Genomic DNA, 24,787 nt, shown 5'->3' with positions numbered 1-24,787 from the left:
ATCATTTATTAAGAAATGGATAGATGTTTAGATCTAGTAATTGAAGTTTGATATTAGCTACAATTGGGTAACTAACTAATGATATGCTTTAATTTCAGGTCATCCAAGTAAGATTATTTTATATTTGTTTCAGAATGCTTCAATCTATGATAACTGAAAATTTCATTCCGTTCTCTTAATTTTTAAGAAAGTTATGGGCTTTTGACTGTCCACGATCACAGCTTTTTTGTTATGTCCAGAAAATCAATACGGAACAAGATGCTAATTTCCGAGTATGAAAATGGCCATAACTTTTTAAATACTTGAGATATGAAAGTGAATTAGGTGTCAAATTAAACTTCTTTTTATGCTTTATCTGATGGGATAAATTGCAGACTTGATTTTTTAAATCTCAAAATGTTGTAACATTGCTACAGACTAGTATCTGGAGACTCCCTCCGCTTTGCCGGTCAGTCGGTCGGTCGGTCACTTACCCTTCTCCAGTGCCAGCAGGAAGTCACGGTTCCTCTGCAGTTCCTTCATGAACTCTTCGTTCTGCAGGAAGAGGGCGATACGTTCATCCTCCAGGTACTGCTTCAGCTTCCGCTCCTGGTCCGATGAGCCCTGTGACTCCTGGCCACTCCCCGCCACCTTGGCCTTCTGCGAATTCTGCAGGGAAAGAACAGCTCACTCTTTAGACTTTACACGTCAGAGATTCAGCGCGGAGACGGGCCCTTCAGCCCACCGCGTCCACGCCGATCCCACACACTAGCAATATCGAAATTTACTCTTAGGCCAGAGATACAACATGGAAACAGGCCCTCCGCCCCATTGAGCCCGCGACAACCATCGATCACCCGTTCACGCTAGTTCTATGTTATCCCACTTTCTCATCCAATCCCTACACAACAGAGGCAATTTACAGAGGGCCAGTTAACTTACAAATGTATTGAGATGTGGGAGGAAACTGGAGCACCCGGAGGAAACCCACGTGGTCACGCGGAGAACGTACAAACTCCGTACAGACAGCACCCGTGGTCAGGATCCAACCCTGGTCTTTGGCGCTGTGATGCGCTACCGTGCCACCTCTAAAGCTTCGTTCAGCAGCTTTTGGATATGTTCGGAATGGAGGGATATGGATTATGTGTAGGTGGATGAGAGATGGTCTTGGCATGATGGTTGGCACAGACATGGTGGGCCGAAGGGCCTGTTCCCGTGCTGTACTGCTGTGCTATGTTCTATGTATCTGGGACGTGGGCTGCCAGAAACCGGCACCATACCCAGCTCACCTGCACCACACCCAGCCCACCTGCACCAAACCCAGCTCACCTGCACTATACCCAGCTCACCTGCACCAAACCCAGCTCACCTGCACCAAACCCAGCTCACCTGCACTATACCCAGCTCACCTGCACCACACCCAGCTCACCTGCACCATACCCAGCTCACCTGCACCATACCCAGCTCACCTGCACCATACCCAGCTCACCTGCACCACACCCAGCTCACCTGCACTATACCCAGCTCACCTGCACCATACCCAGCTCACCTGCACCATACCCAGCTCACCTGCACCATACTCAGCTCACCTGCACCATACCCAGCTCACCTGCACTATACCCAGCTCACCTGCACCACATCCAGCTGCTGTGGTAAAATCCGAAGGAAATCGTCGGGCAGGTTCCCAAGTAATGGCGGATTCCAATTCCGGTACCGTCTCTGAGACTGACCCCCACTCGAACTCTGGATGTCAAGCCTGCAAGTACAGTGGAACAATAGAGTCCGACATTTAACAACCTCTTGGCTGGTTAGATTCAGGTTCATTATTGCCACGTGCATCGAGCTACAATGAACAACTTTCTATTGCTTGCCGTCCAAACAGATCAGATAATGCCATACATCAATACAGTGTCCTCCACAAAGACCCATCATTTATTTGGAATGCCCTGAAATGGGGGGGACTATGTATAAATATTGCTGTAATTTCTACATGGTGAAACTAAAATGTGTAAAAATGGCCTTTATTAAAATCTGACAATGTGCTTTTTTTCTATTACATATCTCAAATTGTGTAGTACAGAAGCAAATAAATAAATGTCCCAAACATTATGGAGGGCACTGTATAATCAAGTCAAACTCAAGTATAACAGGTGGAGCAAAGGGGAAGATATAGAGTGCAGAATATAGTTCTCAGCATTGTAGCGCACCAGTTCCAGAGACAAAGTCCAATGTCCGCAATGGGGTAGAGGTGAATGGGACAGTGCCCTAGCTTATGGAAGGACCATTCAGAAGCCTGATAACAGAGGGGAAGAAGCTGTTCCTGAGTCTGGTGGTGCGACGTTTTCAAGCTTCAAGCAATCAAGATGGTGCCAGGCATGACGACTCTTTGCGTGCTCTTCGAGGAGGAGCCATCTTGGGGAGCGGCTGCTAGCCAGCAGCCGTCCGTTTTAATTCGCTTTTTTAAAAGTTTTTAGTGAGTCCTGTTTTTTGTCCGCTGGAGAAATGGACTTTTTAATGTGGGGGGTAGGGGGCAATTTTACTTCTAGGTCCCTACCTGGTCAGTGAGGCAGCTTTTTCACCGGGCTGCCCGTCGACCCGTCCTCGTGGCCTACCAGCGGGCTTGGAGCGCCGTTTCCTGGCGGGGACCGCCCAGCACCTCGGCCTCGGTGGCGGCACAGCGCTGGAGCGCTATCGCGGAGCGGGCGATGCCTTGCCTGGGTCGCCGCGCTGGATCGACGTGCTGGAGTTCTGGTGAGCTGAGACCGCCGTGTTCAACACCTCCGGGCTGCGGGTCTGCGGAGCGGAGCGGGCGGCGCCGATTTCAACATCGGGAGCCTGGGAGCTCCAAACCGGCGCGGCCTTGTCAGCTTCGGAAGCCGCGGTCTCCAGCTAGATAGCGGCCGTTCCAGGTGGCCCAGCCGCTGAGAGGACCCTCCCGACGCCGGGGCAAGACCACCCGGTGAGAACGGCCAGGAACATCGAGCCTCCGTAGAGGCAATTGCGGTGGCCTCAATAGGCCTGACTTTGGGGTGAACTTGGGATGGGGACTGGACATTGTGCCTTCCCCCACAGTGGTATCCATTGTGGGGGGATGATTTTTTGTCTGTAAGGTAATCCTGTTAGTCTTTGTCCAAGATGTCCGTGATAGGTTGAATAAGTTAGGTCTTTATTCTTTGGAGCGCAGAAGGTTAAGGGTGGACTTGATAGAGGTCTTTAAAATGATGAGAGGGATAGACAGAGTTGACGTGATCAAGCTTTTCCCTTTGAGAATAGGGAAGATTCAAACAAGAGGACATGACTTCAGAATTAAGGGACAGAAGTTTAGGGGTAACATGAGGGGGAACTTCTTTACTCAGAGAGTGGTAGCGGTGTGGAATGAGCTTCCAGTGGAAGTGGTGGAGGCAGGTTCGTTGGTATCATTTAAAAATGAATTGGATAGGCATATGGATGAGAAGGGAATGGAGGGTTATGGTATGAGTGCAGGCAGGTGGGACTAAGGGAAAAAAGTTGTTCGGCAGGGACTTGTAGGGCCGAGATGGCCTGTTTCCGTGCTGTAATTGTTATATGGTTATATGGTTATATGGCTGCCGTGAAGGGAGAGTGGACGCTGGCGAGCTTTAGCTGCCGCTGCTCTCTCTTCACATTGTGTTTTTGATTTTTGTTTTTGGACTGAATTCTGTTTTTAATTTGTGTTTCTGTGATGTCTTTATTATTTATTTTATTCTGATTATATGTTTATATTTCCTGTTAACCTATGTAAGGTGTCCTTGAGATGTCTGAAAGGCGCCCAATAAATAAAATTTATTATTATTATTATTATCTACTATCATAGAGTGATACAGTGTGGAAACAGGCCCTTCGGCCCAGCTTGCCCACACCGACCAACATGTCCCATCTACGCTAGTCTCACCTGCCTGCGTTTGGTCCATATCCCTCTAAACCTGTCCTATCCATCTACCTGTTGACATTTTTCTTAAACATTACTATAGTCCCAGCCCCAACTACCTCCCCCGGCAGCTCGTTCCATACAAACACTCTCGGGTTCCTATTAAACATTTCTCCCATCACCTTGAACCTATGTCCTCTGGTTCTCGATTCCCCTACAATGGGCAAGAGACTCTGTGTATTTACACGATCTATCCCTCAGGATTTTGTACACCTCTATAGGATCACCCCTCATCATCCTGTGCCCTGAGGAATGAAGTCCTAGCCTGCTCAACCTCTCCCTGTAGTTCAGGCCCTTGAGTCCTGGCAACATGCTCGTAGATTTTCTCTGCATGTGTGAGCCACACGTTAAATATTAAAGCAAATGTTATTCTTCACAGGATCTGGACATTGCTGTCCATGCCACTATTAATTGCCACCACGTTCAGGACTGGTGTTCACCACCACACCAGCATGCCTGTAACCATCGGCTTCTTGAACCGACCCACGCAACTGTGAGGGCGGCACCGAGGCGCAGCGGTAGCGTTGCTGCCTAACATCGCCAGAGATCCGGGTTAGATCCTGACTATGGGTGCTGCCTGTACGGAGTTTGCACGTTCTTTCCATGACCTGCGTGGGTTTTCTCCGTGTTCTCCAGAGATGCTGCCTGACCCCCTGAGTTACATCGGCGCTTTGCATTTTTTTCTGTATATGTACTGTCTGCTGTGTGAAAAAGCTTGTGTGTGAGGCACGGTGGCGCAGCGGTAGAGTTGCTGCCTCACGGCGCCAGAGACCCGGGATCGATCCTGACCACGGGGGTGCTGCCCGTACGGAGTTCGTACGTTTTCCACGTGACCGTTCCGATTTCCCCCACATTTCAAAGACCTCCAGGTTTGTAGGTTAATTGGCTTCGGTAAAATTGTAAATTGTCCCCAGTGTGTGTAGAAGCGTGTTAGTGTGCGGGGATCGCTGGTCGGTGCAGACTCGATGGGCCGAAGGGCCTGTTTCCTCGCTGTATCTCTAAACAAAACTAAGCTAAACTTAACCCTAATACTATATTGGTAACAGAACATTGCAGACATCCTCTTGCATCCTCATGGACTAGTTGTTTTTTCCTAATTGTGTTTTGCTCTGAATGTCTTGCTTTTTTAGTCTTATTTTTAATCTTGCAGAAACTGTGTATTTTACGTACAATTTATGTATAATTTATTTTTGTACATGTTGTCTATGAGCCTGAGATGCTGCTGAAAGCAAGATTATCATTGTGCCTGCCCTGCACTTGCACTTATGACAATTAACTACAAAAAGACACAAAGTGCTGGAGTTACTCAGCGGGTCAGTCAGCATCTCTGGAGAAGGACGCGCTGCCGAGAACAAAGAGGGGCTTGGCGTTTGGGGGGAGGGGGGGGGTCATCGAGAGAACAAACAGGGACCATTGGGGACTATAATGAATAGTTTGTAACTCTGTCAGCACCCTTTACATGGCAACTCTTTGCATACCTTGTGAATGCTAAACAAAGAATCTCACTGTGACTTGTCGCTTGTGATAATGAAGTATCATTCAGGAAAGAACATGGACAGATGATGTTTTGGGTCGGGACCCTTCTTCACACCGATTGTGGTGGGGAGGGGGATGGGGGGGGGTTGAAAGCTGGAGGACAGGAGGAACAAAGCCTGGCGGGTAACAGGTGGATATGGGTGAGGGGCCTTTTTGACAGTCAGATGGTTGGACAAAGGCCAGAGATGAAAAGGCAGAAGGTGTAGAACAGGGGTCGGCAGCCTACAGCCCCCGAGCCGAATGCAGCCCGTAACCCGAAACCATCCGGCCCGCCGAGCGCCGAGCTCTGTCTGTACCGCATCCTGCGCAAAGTCGCCCGCACGGCCGTGCACCTTCTGTGAACACGTTTAACTGCAGATGCTGGAAAAACTGAAGGTAGACAAAAATGCTGGAGAAACTCAGCGGGTGAGACATGCAAGGATTGCATGAGGCTGCCTCACCCGCTGAGTTTCTCCAGCATTTTTGTCTACCTTCTGTGAACACGTGATTTGATGCCTGCCATCCAGGGCGGGATCCATGTGTACACGTGATAGATGTGGCCCGCCATCCGCTCACAGACACGCGTCCCTGCCCGTATACAGAACAAGGTTGCCCACCCCTGATGTAGAACAAAAGGATTGAAGAGCTGTGAAGCTAGAGGAAGGAATGTAGGTGGAAGGGGGGGGGGGGTGGGGGGGGGGGGGGAGGGGGAGGGGGTGGGGGAGGGGAGAATAGCTGCGAGTCCAGGTGGGGCACAGGGGAGAGGGTCAAGGGGAGAGGCAGGTAAGGTAGTGTAGTTATCTAGAATTCGATATTCATACCGCCGGGTTGTAAGGTGGAATATAAGGATCTGTTGCTCCAGTTTGCGTTTGGCCTCTCTCTGGCAGTGGAGGAGGCCCAGGACAGAAAGGTCAGTGTGGGAATGGGAAGGGGAGTTAAATTGGTTAGCAACCGGGAGATCCAGCAGGCCTTGGTGGACTGAGCACAAGTGTTCGGCAAAATGGACGCCGCGTCTATCCTTGGTGTCGCCAATGTATAGGAGGCCACCTTGGGAACACCGGATACAGTAGCTGAGGTTAGAGGAGGTACACGTGAACCTCTGTCCCTACGATTCAATGATACTTCATTGTCACACGTAACGAGCTACAGTGATACTCTTTGTTCTTGCACACAACAGGCAAAGTACACAAAAGAGTCGCCATGTTTCTGGCGCCAACACAGTTACAAAAGAGCTACTCATGGAGTCACGTTAGTCCCTCTTTCTTCTCCGCAGCGCGGCCCGTTCACCTCAGCCCGATCTCTGGGACTCCATGGCCCATCCACCCCGTTGGGGCCCCTGGATGGAGGCGAGGGAGGAGGTACGGGAACAGGCTCCACATCTCCTGCGGTTGCAGGGGAAAGTACCTCGGGAGTTTCGGGTGGGAAGGGATGAGGGATGGGTGAAGCAAGGAGTTGTGGAGGGACTCGCATTGTCCATTGCCTCGATGGAAGGATAGGCAACTAAGGTAGAACCTCACTAGTGGGCCCAGGGACACACATAGGCCAGACCGGATAAGACCAGTAGCTTTCCTTCCCTGGAGAACATTTGTGGGTTAGATTTATTTTCTTCTAGATAGGTTCTCTATGGCCAATACTAATATTAGTGGCATTTAATAGCACATTTATTTTTAAATTGGATTATATTTATTTTAATATTGCTCCAGCGGCCTCAATGAGATTTGAACTCATGCCTCTCGATCAACACCCTGGCACCAGGACACAAGCTGGTGTGCTACTGTACTCCATTTTATATTATAGAACTTAGAACAGTACAGCACAGGAACAGGCCCTTCGGCCCACAATGTCTGTGCCGAACATGATGCCAAGCTCAACTCTTATCTGCCTGCACATGATCCATATCCCGACATTCCCTGCATATCCATGTGCCTATCTAAAAGTCTATTAAATGTCGCTATCATATCTACCTCCACCACCACCCCCCGACAGCACATTCCCGGCGCTCAGCGCCCTCTGTGTAAAAAACTTGCCCTGCACATCTCCTTTAACTGTTGATTCTCTCACCTTATAGCTCTGTTTGATTTTTCCATTCTGGGAATAAGGTTCTGACTGTCCACCCTATCTAAGCCTCTCATCATTTTATATGTTTCTATCAGGGCTCCCCTCAACCTCCGGCGTTCCAGGGAAAAAACAATCCAAGTCTATCCAACCTCTCCCTGTAGCGAATACCCGCTAATCCAGGCATCGTCCTGGTAAACCTCCTCTGCTCCGTCTCCAAAGCCTCCACACCCTTCCTGGAATGGGGGCGACCAGAACTGCACCTATTACATGGATGGAATTCCATGGCCTGGTGTTGATGGTCCATACACGTCTTCTCCCCAACTCAATGCCTCAAAGCACCAGGAGGATATAGTTTAGTTTACAGATACAGCATGGACAATAGACAATAGACAATAGGTGTAGGAGTAGGCCATTCGGCCCTTCGAGCCAGCACCGCCATTCAATGTGATCATGGCTGATCATCCCCAATCAATACCCCGTTCCTGCCTTATCCCCATATCCCCTGACTCCGCTATTTTTAAGAGCCCTATCTAGCTCTCTCTTGAAAGCCTCCAGAGAACCGGCCTCCACTGCCCTCTGAGGCAGAGAATTCCACAGACTCACAACTCTCTGTGGAAACAGGCCCTTCAGCTAACCAAGTCCAGGCGAACCATCGATCGCCTGTTCACACCAGTTCTATGTTACTCCACTTTCTCATCCACTCCGTACACACACGGGACAATTTACAGGCGGATTAACCTGCACTCCTGCATGTCTTTGGGATGCGGAATGAATCAAACCCCTTTGGTCTACTTTTCGTGCTTGGGTTTGAATTGATTTATGATTTTATACACGGCTATAAGTTCAGTCCTCTGCCTCTGTGAGGTGCAGGAGATTGAATGCACGCACCACCAGACTCAGGAACAGCTACTTCCCCCTTGTTATCAGGTCCTTCCATCAGCAAGGGTACTGTCTGATTCACCTCTACCCCATTGTGGACATTGAACTTTGTCTGTGGAACTGGTGCGCTACAATGCTGAGAACTATATTCTGCACTCTGTATCTTCCCCTTTGCTCTACCTATTGTACTTGATCGTAATTATGTACGGTGTATATAATCTGGACACTAAATATTGGAGTAACTCAGCGGGTCAGGCAGCGTCTCTGGAGAAAAGGAATAGGTGACGTTTCGGGTCGAGACCCTTCTTCAGGCTCTCATATCTGATACATCTGATCAGTATATCTGATCTGTTTGGATAGCCTGCAAAGCAAAGTGTTTCACCGTACCACTTGGAATATTGTGAGCAATTTTGGGCCCCATATCTGAGGAAGGATGTGCTGGCCCTGGAGAGGGTCCAAAGGAGGTTTACAAGAATGATCTCGGGAATGAGTGGGTTAACATATGATGAGCATTTGATGGCACTGGGCCTGTACTCGCTGGGGATTAGAAGGATGAGGGGTGAACCTCATTGAAACAAATAGTGAAAGGCATGGATAGAGTGGATGTGGAGAGGATGTTTCCACTAGTGGGACCAGAGGTCATAGCCTCAGAATTAAAGGACGTTCCTTTAGGAAGATGAGGAGAAATGTATTTCGTCAGAGGGTGGTGAATCTGTGGAATTCTTTGCCACAGAAGGCAGTGGAGGCCAAGTCAGTGGATATTTTTAAGGCAGAGATAAATAAGATTCTTGATTAGTGCGGGCATCAGGGGTTATGGAGAGAAGGCAGGAGAATGTGGTTGGGAGGGAAAGATAGATCAGCCAGGATTGAGTGGCAGAGTAGATTCGATAGGCCGAATTCTGCTCCTATCACTCATAAACGTATGAACAATGTGACAATAATAAACCAAGACTGAACATGATGCTCCAAACGCATTCCCCACCAACGTCTTGTATAACTGTACCATAACATCTCAGCTTAAACACTCAATATCGTTGACAATATCAGGGCCTGTCCTCCTTACGCAACTTTTTCGGCGACTGCCGGCACCCGTCATAGGTCGTTGCAGGTTGCCGAAAATGTTCAACATGTTGAAAATCCAGTGGCGACCAGAACAGGTTGGAAATTTTCGGCGACCTGCAATGACCTATGACGGGTGCCGGCAGTCGCTGAAAAAGTCGTGTGAGTGGGACAGGCCCATTACTCAGCGGGGCAGGCAGCATCGCTGGAGAGAAAAGGATGGGTGACGTTTCCGGTCGAGACCCTTCTTCAGACTCTCAATATCGTGGCTTCCAGTGCAGTCGGTGGCAAAAGGGGACGTGGGCCAAATGTACGGGAGTGGAGCCGCTGAACCCACGCTGGGCACCGCGATGCTGCCGAACCCGCGAGAGCAAGAGGCGGCGTCGGCAGGAGCGGCCGGACTTACCGTCGCGGTGGCAGGGGGGGCACGCTATGGTACTGCCGGTCAAAGATGTGCATGTCGTAGGCTGGGGGTGAGTACACGGGGGGAGCTTCCTCGTCCGAGCTGTCTGGCTCCAGGGTCCTCTCCAGGATCTGAAAGGAGTAAAATCATAAACGGCATCACTCAAACACCAGAGCTGGACAAAAGACGTTTGGTATTGGTACCGGACTTTATTTGTCACATGTAACGAGGTACAGTCAAATCCATTTTGTATATAGTTCAGAACACGTATCAGGTTGCTAAACACTTTAATTCTCCTTCCCATTCCCACACTGACCTTTCTGTCCCAGTTCTCCTTCATTGTCAGTGAGGCTAAACACAAATTGGAGGAACAACATCTCATATTTCGCTTACAGTGGTATGAATATTAATTTCTCCAACTTCAAGCAACCCCTGGCATTCCCTCTCTCTCTATCCCTCCCCCAACCAAGTCGCACCAGCTTCTCGTTTTCACCCAACAAACAGCTAACAATGGCCTGTTTCCTTTATCATCGTAACTTTTTTGCATATCTTTCATTCATCTTCCGATGGCATCCGGTCGCTGAGCCCGCCCATGTCAAGGACGTGACAGGCGCTCTGCATTCTACATCCGGAGCAGCAGCTCCTTGAGGCCTGTGTATTTCCCCACGACCGGCCGGTTATCCAGGTAAGGAATGACCCGACCGGCCGTCTGCTGGTCAAGGGCGCTTCCCACATAGTGATAGCGAGTCCCGCCAGCTGTAACACTGCGGATGTAAAATTGGGATTCGGCCTGTCGAAACCAAACCCTCGCCTGCGAGGTCCAAAATGTAGGTGAATGCTTCTTTTTTTTTTTTTTTTTAATTTCCCTTCCAGGATTACACTCCTGGGCGGCTGGGGCCACCAATTGTGGGGGGGACTGGCAGGAGTTCAGCCAAAAACTAGTCGGTGAGAGTGTGTGCTCTAGACGTGTTTAATCTTCTGCATACAGCTCCCTACTCCTCAGCTGACACGGGCGTTGCCTAGCCTTGAGTAACAACTCAGATAACGACCCCTTGACTTGCGCCTCCCCCACCATGATGCCGCCCTCTAGAGCCCACGGTTCTTCGTGACCGTGGGTTGCTACCAGGTGCCGCCACAGTTCTTTATCTCTCCACATCATCATCTATATCCCTTGTTTCCCTTATCCCTAACTAGTCAGAAGAAGGGTCTCGACCCGAAACGTCACCCATTCCTTCTCTCCAGAGAAGCTACCAGTCCCGCTGAGTTGCTCCAGCTTTTTGTGTCTATCCACCATTCAATATGATATCTCGTCCACTTTCCCACCATTGAGGGATATGGATGTTCCAAGTGGATTCAGTGGGAGTAGAGATATAGAAGCATAGAAAATAGGTGCAGGAGGAGGCCATTCGGCCCTTCGAGCCAGCACCGCCATTCATTGTGATCATGGCTGATCGTCCCCTATCAATAACCCGTGCCTGCCTTCTCCCCATATCCCTTGACTCCACTAGCCCCTAGAGCTCTATCTAACTCTCTCTTAAATCCATCCTATGACTTGGCCTCCACTGCCCACTGTGGCAGGGAATTCCATAAATTCACAACTCCCTGGGTGAAAAAGTTTTTTCTCACCTCAGTCTTAAATGGCCTCCCCTTTATTCTAAGACTGTGGCCCCTGGTTCTGGACTTGCCCAACATTGGGAACATTTTTTCCTGCATCTAGCTTGTCCAGTCCTTTTATAATTTTATATGTTTCTATAAGATACCCCCTCATCCTTCTAAACTCCAGTGAATACAAGCCTAGCCTTTTCAATCTTTCCTCATATGACAGTCCCGCCATCCCAGGGATCAATCTCGTGAACCTACGCTGCACTGCCTCAATCACAAGGATGTCCTTCCTCAAATTAGGAGACCAAAACTGTACACAATACTCCAGATGTGGTCTCACCAGAGCCCTATACAACTGATAGGATGGAGCAGGAGTAATGGAGTCCTTTCTCCCAGGTTTAAAATAATTCCCGAAGGGCCAAGATCCTCAATGTCCAGCTCAGATCAACCAAAGTTACTTGGTTGCCAACTCAAGCACTCTCACCCCTTATATTTGAGACTAATTATACAGATTTGCTGCTGAGAGCAATGGAAACAATGACTACTTTCTTTTCATTACTCCACAGATACGACACAGGGTCAGAACTGCACACGATATCTTAAAAAAAATATGATACACAAGTTTATGAAAAGAAAGACACATAGAGAGATACAGCACAGAAAGAGGCCATTCGGCCCACCGAGTCCAAGCCGACCATCAGCCACCCATTCACACAAATCCTACACTTATCAAAACCAACTTTCCTCTTTCCATATTGTTATAAATTTCATAGAAACATAGAAAATAGGTGCAGGAGGAGGCCATTCGGCTCTTCGAGCCAGCACCGCCATTCATTGTGATCATGGCTGATCGTCCCCAATCAATAACCCGTGCCTGCCTTCTCCCCATATCCCTTGATTCCACCAGCCCCGAGAGCTCTATCTAACTCTCTCTTAAATCCATCCAGTGACTTGGCCTCCACTGCCCTCTGTGGCAGGGAATTACGCAAATTCACAACTCTCTGGGTGAAAGAAATTTTTCTCACCTCATTCTTAAATGGCCTCCCCTTTGTTCTAGGACTGTGGCCCCTGGTTCCAGAAACTGAATTTCCTCCAGTTTCTACCAGTATCGAAGGGCCGAATGGCCTACTCCTGCACCTATGTTTCTATGTTTCTACACACCCAGACAGTGCCTGAGGTCAGGATCGAACCCGGGTCCCTGGCGCCGTGAGGCGACAACTCTACCAGTTGCCCCACCGTGCCAGGGCAAGATGTATTTACCTAGTATAACCACACTGTACTATAATAATGGCCAGCATCATTGGCGAACATGTATATATTACTCCTGCCTCCCTTATACAAATAGTTCATGAAAATGGTGAAAAGTTTAGTTTAGTTACTTAAGAGCGCGGAAATAGGCCCTTCGGCCCATCGAGTCCGCATCAAGCAGAGATCCGCACACATTAATACTATCCTACACACACTACGGACAATTTACAATTTTACCAAGCCAATTAACCTGCAAACCTGCACGTCTTTGGAGTTTGGAAGGAAACCGGAGCTCCTGGGGGAAAACCCACGTGGGTCATGGGGAGAACCGCTGCGCCACCGTGCTGCCATGCTCCAGCCCATTGATCCCAAGGTAACAACACAAACCCTGAGCCACGTGAGGACACTATAGGGCCTGTCCCGCTTGGCAGTCATTTGCGTCTCATTTACGGGTCATATGTAAAATAGGTAGCACGGGACGGGCGCATGGAGTGGCGTGGAGTGTGGAGTTGCACGCGGTATCGCGCGGCGCTCCAGGGTTTTGTGCTGACACATGGGTACGTCACCGCAGCGTAACCATGCGTCAGCTCGCGCCGCACGGTATTCTAATGACGTCACGCGCACCAGACGGCATGATGACGCGTGTTTGCACGCGACGTCACGCGTAACGACGCGTCGACCTATTTTACATATGAGGCGTAAATGTGGCGCAAATGACAGCCAAGTGGGACAGGCCCTTAACATCCTCACTCTACCTCCCAGAGAATGACCAACCTGCACCATGACGTTCTCTCCCATTGTCATTGGTTTTAGTATTCCAATAATTGCAAGCATTTGTTACATTTCTTAAATGCCTTTTAGATATCCTGGATATAAAATTTACCATCAATGAGCAATAAACATGTTGAACAACCCCTTAGATAGACAGGATAGACAGTCAGAAATATCAAATGCTAGAGGGCATAGCTTTAAAGCGAGAGGAACAAAATGTAAAGATGGGTGGCGCAAGATCTTTACACAGACACTCCAACAACGTACAGGTTTGTCGGATAATTGGCTTGTTATAATTGCAAATTGTCCCTAGTGTGTGTAGGATAGTTTTAATGAATGAGGTGATCGGAGGACGGTGGGCCGATGTAAGTCTAAGCTAAACTAAACTAGACACGAATAATAATTAGCAAAATGGGGCAGATTCCTAAATCAATTAAAAACATAGAAACATAGAAAATAGGTGCAGGAGTAGGCCATTCGGCCCTTCTAGCCTGCACCGCCATTCAATATGATCATGGCTGATCATCCAACTCAGTATCCTCTACCTGCCTTCTCTCCATACCTCCTGATCCCTTTAGCCACATCTAACTCCCTCTTAAATATAGCCAATGAACTGGCCTCAACTACCTTCTGTGGCAGAGAGTTCCAGAGATTCACCACTCTCTGTGATTTGAAGAGTTTTATTTCTTCATGGAATGTGGATGTCGGTGGGAAGATGATCAGGCCCAACTGATAAACAACTTCCCAATGGACAATTGGAATGGAGAATAGGACATACTACCCTGCACCCCTGCCGTTTCCATGGCAACTCATTGTGGGCTCCTCCCAGACAAGCATTTACTTCCATCTTTAGTTTAGTTTAATTCAGAGACACAGCGCGGAAATAGTTCCTTCGTCCTACCGAGTCCGCGCCGACCAGCGATCCCCGTGCGCTAACACTTAATCAATACACACTAGGGACAATTTACAATTAAGTCTTTGGAGTGTGGGAGGAAACCGGAGAGATCTCGGAGAAAACCCACGCAGGTCACGGGGAAAACGTACAAACTCCGTACAGACAGGCGCCCGTAGTCAAGATTGAACCGGGGTCTCTGGCGCTGCAAGGCAGCAGCTCTACCGCTGCGCCACCGTGCCGCCCATCTGATATGATCAATCGACTCTTTTAAATCTCTTTTCTACCTGTTGGTATAGCACAACATCTAAATGCTCTAATGACCCCTTTTGTTCTGCACTTGATGTTGACTTGTGTAGATAGTATTATCTGCTCCGTTTGCTAAACAAAGCATTTCACTGACATTTCACAATTCACTGACACACACGACAATAATAAACTTAAACCTAAACATTTGGCATCCATCAAGCACCACAAACATTGTCATCTTGCAGCTCATCAGGGACTTCACCATCTACAAAAACAGCAACAATGCATTATATGTGAAGTGTTTTTGAGTAACCAGACACCAAGGGTCTGTAGAAAAAAGACAAACAATGCTGGAGTAACTCAGCGGGTCAGGCAGTGTCCCTAGAGAACATGGATAGGTGGCATTTAAGAAGGAACTGCAGATGCTGGAAATGCGAAGGTAGACAAAAGTGCTGGGGAAACTCAGCGGGTGCAGCAGCATCTATGGAGCGAAGGAAATAGGCAACGTTTCTCCAGCACTTTTGTCTACCATGGATAGGTGGCCTTTGTCCAACCTTCTATCGAAAAACCTCTCTTGCCCATGTCCACCTACTACCTGCCCCTCCTCTCTTCCAGCTTTCTCCCCCCCCCCTCCACCTCCTCCCCCACCCCCACACAATCCTTCTGAAGAAGGGCCCTGACCCAAAAGGTCACCTATCCCTATTCTCCAAAGATGCTGCCTGACTTGCTGAGTTAGTCCAGCTTGTTGTGTACTTTTTTTTGTAAACCAGCATCTGCAGTTCCTTGTTTCGACCACGAGTCTGCACATTTCCAAGTTCCTTTTAACAGCAGAGCGATCCCAAATTAGTCGTGTTTTACTTTTCATTTTACTGCTATTTCCCAATTTATCTTTCACTTCCTCCATTTTTCAGGAAAATTAGTCGTTGGCAAGACAGTAGCATGATCTCATATTTGGCCGTGTTCCTTACAGCGACAGGCACGAGTGTGTAACATTGCTGTTGTCGAATCTTCTCACGCACTTAACTAAGAGAAAAGGTCTCTGGTGCATTTTTATGTTGTCGGAACTGTAACACAGAGCACATTAACAAAAGGAGTAGGCCATTCGGCCCTTCGAGCCAGCACCGCCATTCAATGTGATCATGGCTGATCATCCGCAATCAATACCCCGTTCCTGCCTTCTCCCCATATCCCCCGACTCCGCTATCTTTAAGAGCCCTATCTAGCTCTCTCTTGAAAGCATCCAGAGAACCTGCCTCCACCGCCCTCTGAGGCACAGGCTCACAACTCTCTGTGAGAAAAAGTGTTTCCTCGTCTCCGTTCTAAATGGCTTATCCCCTATTCTTAAACTGTGGCCCCTGGTTCTGGACACCCCCAACATCCCCCTCTAGTGCGTCCAAGCCCTTAACAATCTTATATGTTTCAATGAGATTTCCTCTCATCCTTCTAAACTCCAGAGTGTACAAGCCCAGCTGCTCCATTCTCTCAGCATATGACAGATTGAAGAAGGGTTTCGGCCGGAAACGTTGCCTATTTCCTTCGCTCCATAGATGCTGCTGCACCCGCTGAGTTTCTCCAGCACTTTTGTCTACCTTCGATTTTCCAGCATCTGCAGTTCCTTCTGAAACACCTATTGTATCTGCCTCTACCACCGGCAGTTAATTCCAGGCATTCACCATCCTCTGTGTAAAAAAACTTGCCCCGCACATCTCCCTTAAACTTTGCTCCTCAGGACCTATGGCATCGCCCTCTAGAATTAGATTTTTCCATCATGGGGAAACGTTCTGACAGTCTACACTATTTATGCCTCTCATAATTCTATATACTTCTATCAGGTCTCCCCTCAACCTCTAGAGAAAATAATCGGTCTCTCCAACCTCACCCTGTAGCTACAACCATGTAATCCAGGCAGCATTCGGGTAAATCAGGGGGTGACGAGATCAGCACGCAAGACTCCAATACTGACCAACGTCCTATAAAGCTGCATCAAGACAAGGAGATACTGCTGGGCTACAAACACAAATTGCTGGAGTAACTCAGCAGATCAGGCAGCAGCTCCGCAGAACATGGATAGGCCACAGTTTTAGCTTGGAAACAGGCCCTTCGGCCCATTGAGTCCACGCCAACCAACGATAGTTCTATCCTACAACTCTAGGGGCAATTTGCAGAAGCCAATTAACCTACAAACCTGCATGGGTGGAGGAGGAAACCGGAGAACCCGATGAAAACCCACGCAGGTCACAGGGAGGACGTGCAAACTCCGCACAGACAGCATCTGTGGCCAGAATCGGACACGGGACTCTGGCGCTGAAAGGCAGCAACTCTACCGCTGCGCCACCAGGTCACCCCAATGGGACTAGCTTTGATGGGGCGTCTTGGTCGGTGTGGATGAAGTGGGCTGAAGGGTCCAGTTTTACATGGGCCCAGGTTGAGGCCTGGTCCTTTATTGACTGAAGTCAAGAGTGGCTCCTGGTATTTATAGGGGCAGAAAAGGGCGGGATTACACAATATAGGAACAGAAAGGGCAAGAGGAACAATTAAAGTGAGGACCTTCTACTCAGACCAACGATCATGGAACATGAAGCGTATATCTCTGTCCACAGATGATGCCTGGCTGAGCCGGGTCTGTTTCTACTCAAGCAGGAATGCACACTCGTTAGTAATCTTAGGCTCTGGCAGTTTCAAGGGAAGTGGATGCCTATGCTCTTCTTTAAACGCAGTTCACGTGATTGGATTCCATCCACATGCTTTACTGCAAAGCTTGAGGGAAGCAGGCCCCTCGTTTCTCTCGGTCCGAGACAAGAGAGTTCCTCTATTTGTTGAGTCAGTATGTCTGCCAGCACACTTGATTTAATGAGAGCATTGTTCTTTTTGTTTCCCAATGCCTCCAGTAGCAGCTGACCGTTGTAATCATGTATAGTTTAGTTTTGTTTTTTGTTTAGTTTACAGATACAGCTCGGAAACAGGCCCGTCGGCCCCACCGAGTCCACGCCGACCAGCGATCCCCGCACACTAAAGGGCCTGTCCCACTTAGGCGACTTTTTAGGCGAGTGCAGGAGATTCTGCGCGCGCCACATGGTCACCACATGTTCACCACATGGTCACCACATGTTCGCTGGGGGTCTCTGGTGAGTCTCACGGTCGCGAGGAGTTCCCGCATTCTGGGAACTAGTCGCCGCCTCAGTATGGTCGCCGCAAATTTTCCAACATGCTGGAAAACTTTCTCCGACCATCAATAATCAATAATCCTGTAGTCGTAGGTGCAGTGGTAGTGGGGTCGCCATGTAGTTATGGGTAGTCGAGGTAGTCGTAGGTAGTTTTAGTTCATCGCCTTTGCTGACTGGGCATTTTCATTGGCTCATTGGGGGAAAAAAACGTAAGCACGAGTTTTCAGAACCAAGGATAACCGACCGGTAATGTTAAATGTCCGCCGAACTTCACAGCTGTGTATCTCTGGCCTATTAAAAGTTGTCCACTCCTCCTCCCCCCCCCCCCCCCCCCCCCCCCTTCTCTCCCCTTCTCCCCCCCTTCTCCCCTCTTTCAAAGGCTTGGTGTGTGTCTGTGTCTGTGTGTGTTCTACTCGGACAGTCGCCGTTCCAGTTCCAGTTGCCGGTTTTTCAGGCGAGTCCGCTGAAAATTGCCTAAGTGGGACAGTCTACCTTCGATTTTTCCAGCATCTGCAGTTCTTTCTTAGACATCAGGATTGGTCAGCAGTGTTCACTCCTATGCGGGCCTATTTTCTTAGATCCCTTTAACTGGGAAAATATATAATTAATGGCTTGACCCTTAAAGGCATTGCTGTACAGAGGGATCTTGGGGATCAAGTCCATAACTGCCTAAAAGTGGCCACACAAGTAGATAGAATGGTAAAGAAGGCGTATGATGTGCCTGCCTTCATCGGTTGAGTATAAGAGTCAGGAAGTCACAATGCAGCTGCACCATGGCCGCACGGTGGCGCAGCGGTAGAGTTGCTGCCTCACAGCGCCAGAGAACCCGAGGTCGATCCTAACTACGGGTGCTGAATGTACGGAGTGTGTACGTTCTTCCCGTGACCGCATGGGTTTTCTCCGGGTGCTCCGGTTTCCTCCCACACTCCAAAGACGTGCAGGATTGTGGTTAATTAGCTTCTGTAAATTGTCCCGAGTGTGCAGGATAGAACTAGTGTACGGGTGATCGATGGTTGGCACGGATACGGTGGCCTGAAGGGCCTGTTTCCACGCTGTGTCTGCAAACTAAAGTAAACTCAACTAAACAAAACTTTATGGGCCTGTCCCACTTTGGTGATTTTTTTCGGCGACTGCCATAGTCGTAGCAGGTCGCCAAAAAACACGGCGACTGGACCCCCCCCCCCCCTACGACAATCTCTACGACAACCTACCTCTTAGTCAACGTCAAGCTACCGACAACCGGCGACCATTAGGACGTCCTCCTACGACCACACTGCGACAAGCTACGACAAGCTAAGACCATTCAGTCGCCGTTACCTGTCGCCAGTTGACGCCAATGGAATTCACCAAAGTCAGCACTGGCGACAACCTACGTTAACCTGGCGACAACCTACCACAGCATCTACGTCAGGAGAAGTCAAGATTAAACCAGCATCTGCAGTTCCTTTCTACAGATAGCCATGGAGCTGATGGCATACCAACCCAGCTGTGCAAGAAGGGTCTCAACCTGAAACATCACCCATTCCTTCTCTCCAAAGATGCTGCCCAACCCGCTGAGTTACTCCAACACTTTGTGTCTATCCTGGTATTAAACCGGCATCTGCAGTTCCTCCCTACATGTGGTGGTGGGGCTGATCCCCAACCAAGGCCTCACCTCTGCAGGGATGCTGTCCTCCGAGTCCGAGCTGTCGTCGTAGCCATTGTCAAGGCCAGAGTCCAAGTTCATCTGCAGGAGCTGGTCGATGGTGGCGTCCACCGCGCCGTTGTTGGCCCTCAGGACGCACTCGATCACATCGTAGTCCATGTTGGGGAACATGACCTTGAAGTCCTCCATGGCCTGGTTAAACTCCAGCCTGCGGACCTGCCGGGACGGCCGGCTGTTGTTGATGAGCTGGGACGGAGAGGTGGTGGTGGCGCTGGCGGCGGCGGTGGTGGTGGCGGTGCTGGAGCCGCCCTTGGAGTTGCCGCCGCTACTGCTCCGTCGGAAGAGGCTGGTCATCTTGACGAGGGTCTTCCGTAATCTGCTCAGCTTGGCGGTGCGGGATGGCGGGGGCTTCGTCCGGGGTCAGGGCTCGCTCCTGAAGCCAGCGCAAAGCCGCATCCCAGGGATGGAGAACCAGAGGCAGCAAATCCCAGTGGGAACATCCAAATCACCTTGGGGGGGGGGGGGGGGGGGGGGGGGGAAACCAAACCCCAGGGAGACACGCAGCCGTCAAACCCCGGAGAAGAAGATCCAGCGAGGCAGCGTGAATCTTCGCCCGTCACACCCCGATCCTCACGCAAGCCAAAGTCTCGCAAACCATCCCCGAATTAATGGAACATCTGTAAGAGAGAAGAGAGGTTGATTAATGATAGCGGGTGGTACAGCGGTAGAGTTGCTGCCTTACAGCGACCCAGGTTCGATCCTGACTACGGGTGCTGGCTGTGCGGAGTTTGCACGTTCTACCGCGTGGGTTTTCCCACCGCAAACAGGCCATCCGCTGATGACACTGGAGTGACACAAGGAATTACAGATGCTGGAATCTACAGTAGAACACAAAGTGCTGGAGTAACTCAGCGGGTCAGGCAACGTCCTCTGGAGAACATGGATTGGTGACGTTTCAGGTCAGGACTCTTCTTCAGTCTCTTCTTTTTTCTTCAGGGCTTCTTTGACCAAGTATAACCCAACTCTTCCCCTGCCCAGAAGCAAAGTTTTCAAGACATGGATCTCTCATGATCAATCTTTAGCCTTCACACTGAGATACAGCGCGCAAACCGAGCCGAAGGTCCACCGAGTCCGCGCCGATCAGCGATCATTCCGTAGACTGAAGAAGGGAGACAAAAATGCTGGAGAAACTCAGCGGGTGCAGCAGCATCTATGGAGCAAAGGAAATAGGCAACGTTTCGGGCCGAAACCCTTCTTTGATCAAAAACGTCACCTATTCCTTTTCTCCATAGATGCTGCCTCCCCCGCTGAGTTTCTCCAGCATTTTTGTCTACTCTGTAGACTAGCATTATCCTACACACTAGGGACAATTTACAATTATACTGATGCCAATTAACCTACAAACCTGCACGTCTTTGGAGTGTGGGAGGAAACCAGAGCACCCAGAGAAAACCCACGGGGTCACATGTGCAAACTCCGTACAGAGAGCACCCGTAGTCAGGATGGAACCCGGGTCTCTGGCGCTGTGAGGCAGCAACTCTACCGCTGCGCCACCGTGCTGCCCCTGGAGATAGAATTGCCTCTGGGTAGCTGCCTGGATAGAGAATTATCTTCATGGAAGGAAGCATGAAGTCCAGTGACTAGTGTGGTGTGTCAGGGATGGATCGGTGCTGGGCCCATTGCTGGTTGCAGTTTATATCAACCATTTGGATGAGAATGTAGATGATTCGCAAGTTTCGCGATGACACCAAAGTAGGTTGTATCAGAGATAGTCATAAGATCATAAGTGATAGAAGCAGAATTAGGCCCATCAAGTCTACTCCGCCATTCAATCATGGCTGATCTATCTCTCCCTCCTAACCCCATTCTCCTGCCTTCTCTCATGACCCGTACTAATCAAGAATCTATCTATCTCTGCCTTAAAAATATCCACTGACTTGGCCTCCATAGTGAAGATGGCTATCAAAAACTACAGCAGGATCTTGGTCAGTTGGGCAAGTGGCCTGGGGAATAGTGAATGCAGTTTAATGCAGATAAGTGCGAGGTGTTACATTTTGGGCAGGACCTTCACAGTGAATGGCGGGGCAGGACCTGCTTCCACACTGTGTTTCTCAACTGCAACTAAAGGCAAACCCTTTAGCTCTGGCCTGTATGTGAACCATGCTCATAGCAATGTGCTCGATTCCTAACTGCCCTCAAATTTTAGTTTAGTTTAGAGATATAGCGTGTTCGATCTTCGGCCCACCGGGTCTGTGCCGACCAGCGATCCCTGCACACTAACACTATCCTACACCCACTAGGGACAATTTTTACATTTACCAAGCCAATTAACCAACAAACCTGTACGTCTTTGGAGTGTGGGAGGAAACCGAAGATCTCGGAGAAAACCCACGCAGGTCTTGGGGAGAACGTGCAAACTCCGTACAGACAGCACCCGTGGTCAGGATCGAACCCGGGTCTCCGGCGCTGCATTCACTATAAAGCAGCAACTCTACCGCTGCGCCACCGTGCCGCCCTAGGTATGACCCGAGTGTGAGGTGTAGGAAGGAACTGCAGATGCTGGTTTATACCAATGATAGTCTCAAAACACTGGAGTAACTCAGCGGGTCAGGCAACATCTCTGGAGAAAAGGAACGGGCGACGTTTTGGTTCGGAACCCTTCTTCAGACTGACATTAGAGGATTTTGGGGGAAACTGGAGAAGTCCAGAAAACAGGGCCGGCAACAGATGACCAAGGAAGGGTAGAGCCCACAATGGCCCATTGTTGGCTGGGGAAGAGGTGACAGCAAGGCGATACAGGGGTGCGAACAGTGGAACTGGTAGGATGACTAGCATGGGGGATGGAGAGAGAGGTTACTTGAAATGAGAGAAATAAGGTATATAGTTAGGAATGGGCAACAGTTTCCTCACCAGGGATGTCCTCTCCCCATGAAAGAGGAAATATTGAGACATAAATGTTTTTGGATGCAGAGAAGAGTAACGAACAGATCTGTGATTAGGCTTGAGGCATACGATGTGGTCACATTCCCTCATGAATGGAGTTTTGGGTTTTTACCGTTGTTATTTCTAGTCTCACCCAAAACCGACGCGAACTGTTGAATCTAACCTGGCAACCATCACTGATGTCATTGCGCTGGAAAGGGTACAGAGAAGATTTACAAGGTTGTTGCCAGGACCCGAGGGGCCTGAGTCATCGGGAGCGGTTGGGCAGGCGACTTTATTCCGTGAAGCGCAGGAGGCTGAAGGGTGATCTTGTAAAGGAGTATAGAATCATGAGGTGTACAGAAAGGGTGAATGCACAGTCTTTTACCCAACGTAGAGGAATCAAGTAGAACCAGAGGACATTTGTTTACGGTGAGAGGCTGGAGGGGTGGCCGGATAAAGGTTTGGAAACGTCTGAGAGACGTAGTTAGGAGATAGACACAACAAGTTGGAGTAACACAGCGGGCCAGGCAGCATCTCTGGAGAACAGGAATGGGTGACGTTTCGGGTCGAGACCCTTCTTTAGACAGTTAAGGGCCTGTCCCATTTGGCGATTTTTTTGGCGACTGCCGGCATTGTATCAGGGTCGCCAAACGATTTTGAACATTTCAAAATCCAGCGGCGACAAAAGAAATGTTGCGACATTTGATAAAACATCAATACGTCATCACCGCCGCAAATGTTTCCGGTGACCCGTTACGTCAGTCAATGATGCCAGCAGTCGCCGAAATAAATCGCCAAGTCGGACAGGCCCTTAAGGAGATAGAGTTAGGAAACAGTTAGAGTTAACAGATAGTTTATTTCCATCCATCAAGTCGTAATTCACACTCGCGTGAACTCCCATAAGTCGCCTGTCGGTCGGTCGAGTGGAAGATCAACTCTCTGGGTTGTTAAAACAAGCAGCAACAATTATTTTATTAGCTGAACGAGCTAGACAAATGGTGACAATTGGTCAAGGGTGGCACAGTGGTAGAGGTACAGCCTTATAGCGCCAGAGACCCGGGTTCAATCCTGACTACGGGTGCTGTCTGTATGGAGTTTGTACGTTCTCCCCGTGACCTCAGAGATCTTCGGTTTCCTCCCACACTCCAACGACGTACAGATTTGTAGGTTAATTGGCTTGGAATAAGTGTAAACTGTCCCTAGTGTGTGTAGGATAGTGTTAATGTGCGGGGATCGCTTGTCGGTACAGGCCTGTTTACGCCCTGTATCTCTAAACTAAACAATTGTCGAGGCTCTGGTTTTTAAACAGTACAATCTTTAACTGTAGGCCGAGCACAATGGTCACACACTGTAATTATCTCAAAGGGCACGTTGCACTGTTTGGCCCAACTAGCCCAGGGTAATGGAGTCAGAGTCAAACGGCACAGAAACAGGCCCTTCAGCACACTTCATCCACGCTGACCAAGATGCCATATCAACGCTAGTCCCATTGGGGTGGCACAGTGGCGCAGCGGTAGAGTTGCTACCTCACAGCGCCAGAGACCCGGGATCGATCCTGACTACGGGTTCTGTCTGCACAGAGTTTGAACATTCACCCTGTGACCTGCGTGGATTTTGTCCGAGATCTTCGGTTTGCTCCCACACTCCAAAGACGTACAGGTTTATAGGTTAATTGCCTTGATATAAATGTTATTGGTATAAATGAAGGGTAGTGTTAATGTGCGGGGATCACTGGTTGGCACAGTCTCTGTGGGTCGAAGGGCCTGTTTCTGTGCTGTATCTCTAAACTAAACTAAATTTGCCCACATTTGGCCCATGACACTTTTAACTTGCCTCAACTACCTCCTCTGGCAGCTCATTCCATATAGCCACTACCCTCTGATGAAAAAGTTGCCCCTCAGGTTCCTATTAGATCTTGCCCCTCTCACCTTAAACCCACTGGTTCTTGATTCCCCTACTCTGGGTAAAAGACTCTGTGCATTCACCCTGTCGATTGCCTTCATGATCTAATACCCTCTATAAGATCCCCTGTTAGCCTCCAGCTCTCCAAAACAATAATGTCCTAGCCTGCTCAACCTCTCCCTTTTTAGCTCAGGCCCTCGGGTCCTGGTAACATCCTCATAAATCTTCTCTGCTCCCTGTCCAACTTAATGGCACATTCCTATAGCAGGGTGATCAATATTAAACACAATACTCTAAATGTGGCCTCACCAGCATCTTATACAACTGATACTGGAGTTTCACTTTTTAGTTTTTTTAAACTCCAAAGACGTACAGGTTTGTACATTAGTTGACCAGTAAAAATTGTAAATTATCCCTAGTGTGTAGGGTAGTGCTAGTGTGATCGCTGGTCGGCCCGGACTCGCTTGATTGAAGGGGCTGTTTCTGCGCTGTGTCTAATGTCTAAAGATTACTTGTAAACCATCGTGAATCCACTGATTTAACAGTGTTG

At 49.2% G+C, this 24,787-nt stretch overlaps 1 protein-coding gene across 1 annotated transcript in view; it reads right to left on the bottom strand.

Moving 5' to 3' along the window:
* The window catches only part of cuedc1 (CUE domain containing 1), a 92,675-nt gene that overhangs the window by 16,453 nt on the left and 51,435 nt on the right, over positions 1-24,787 (bottom strand). Inside the window, exons 2-5 of the mRNA XM_033045619.1 lie at positions 19,420-20,087; positions 9,843-9,970; positions 1,609-1,735; positions 474-648 (exon numbers count right to left, since the gene is read on the bottom strand). Of these exons, the coding sequence (XP_032901510.1) occupies positions 474-648; positions 1,609-1,735; positions 9,843-9,970; positions 19,420-19,764 (775 nt within the window). The 5' untranslated portion in view covers positions 19,765-20,087. The remainder of the gene's footprint in view (positions 1-473; positions 649-1,608; positions 1,736-9,842; positions 9,971-19,419; positions 20,088-24,787) is intronic.

Source organism: Amblyraja radiata, chromosome 28 (genome assembly GCF_010909765.2).
Source record: "Amblyraja radiata isolate CabotCenter1 chromosome 28, sAmbRad1.1.pri, whole genome shotgun sequence".
Classification (NCBI taxonomy): domain Eukaryota; kingdom Metazoa; phylum Chordata; class Chondrichthyes; order Rajiformes; family Rajidae; genus Amblyraja; species Amblyraja radiata.
Note: the sequence above shows the minus strand (reverse complement) of the source record. Positions and strands in the feature narration are given on the sequence as shown.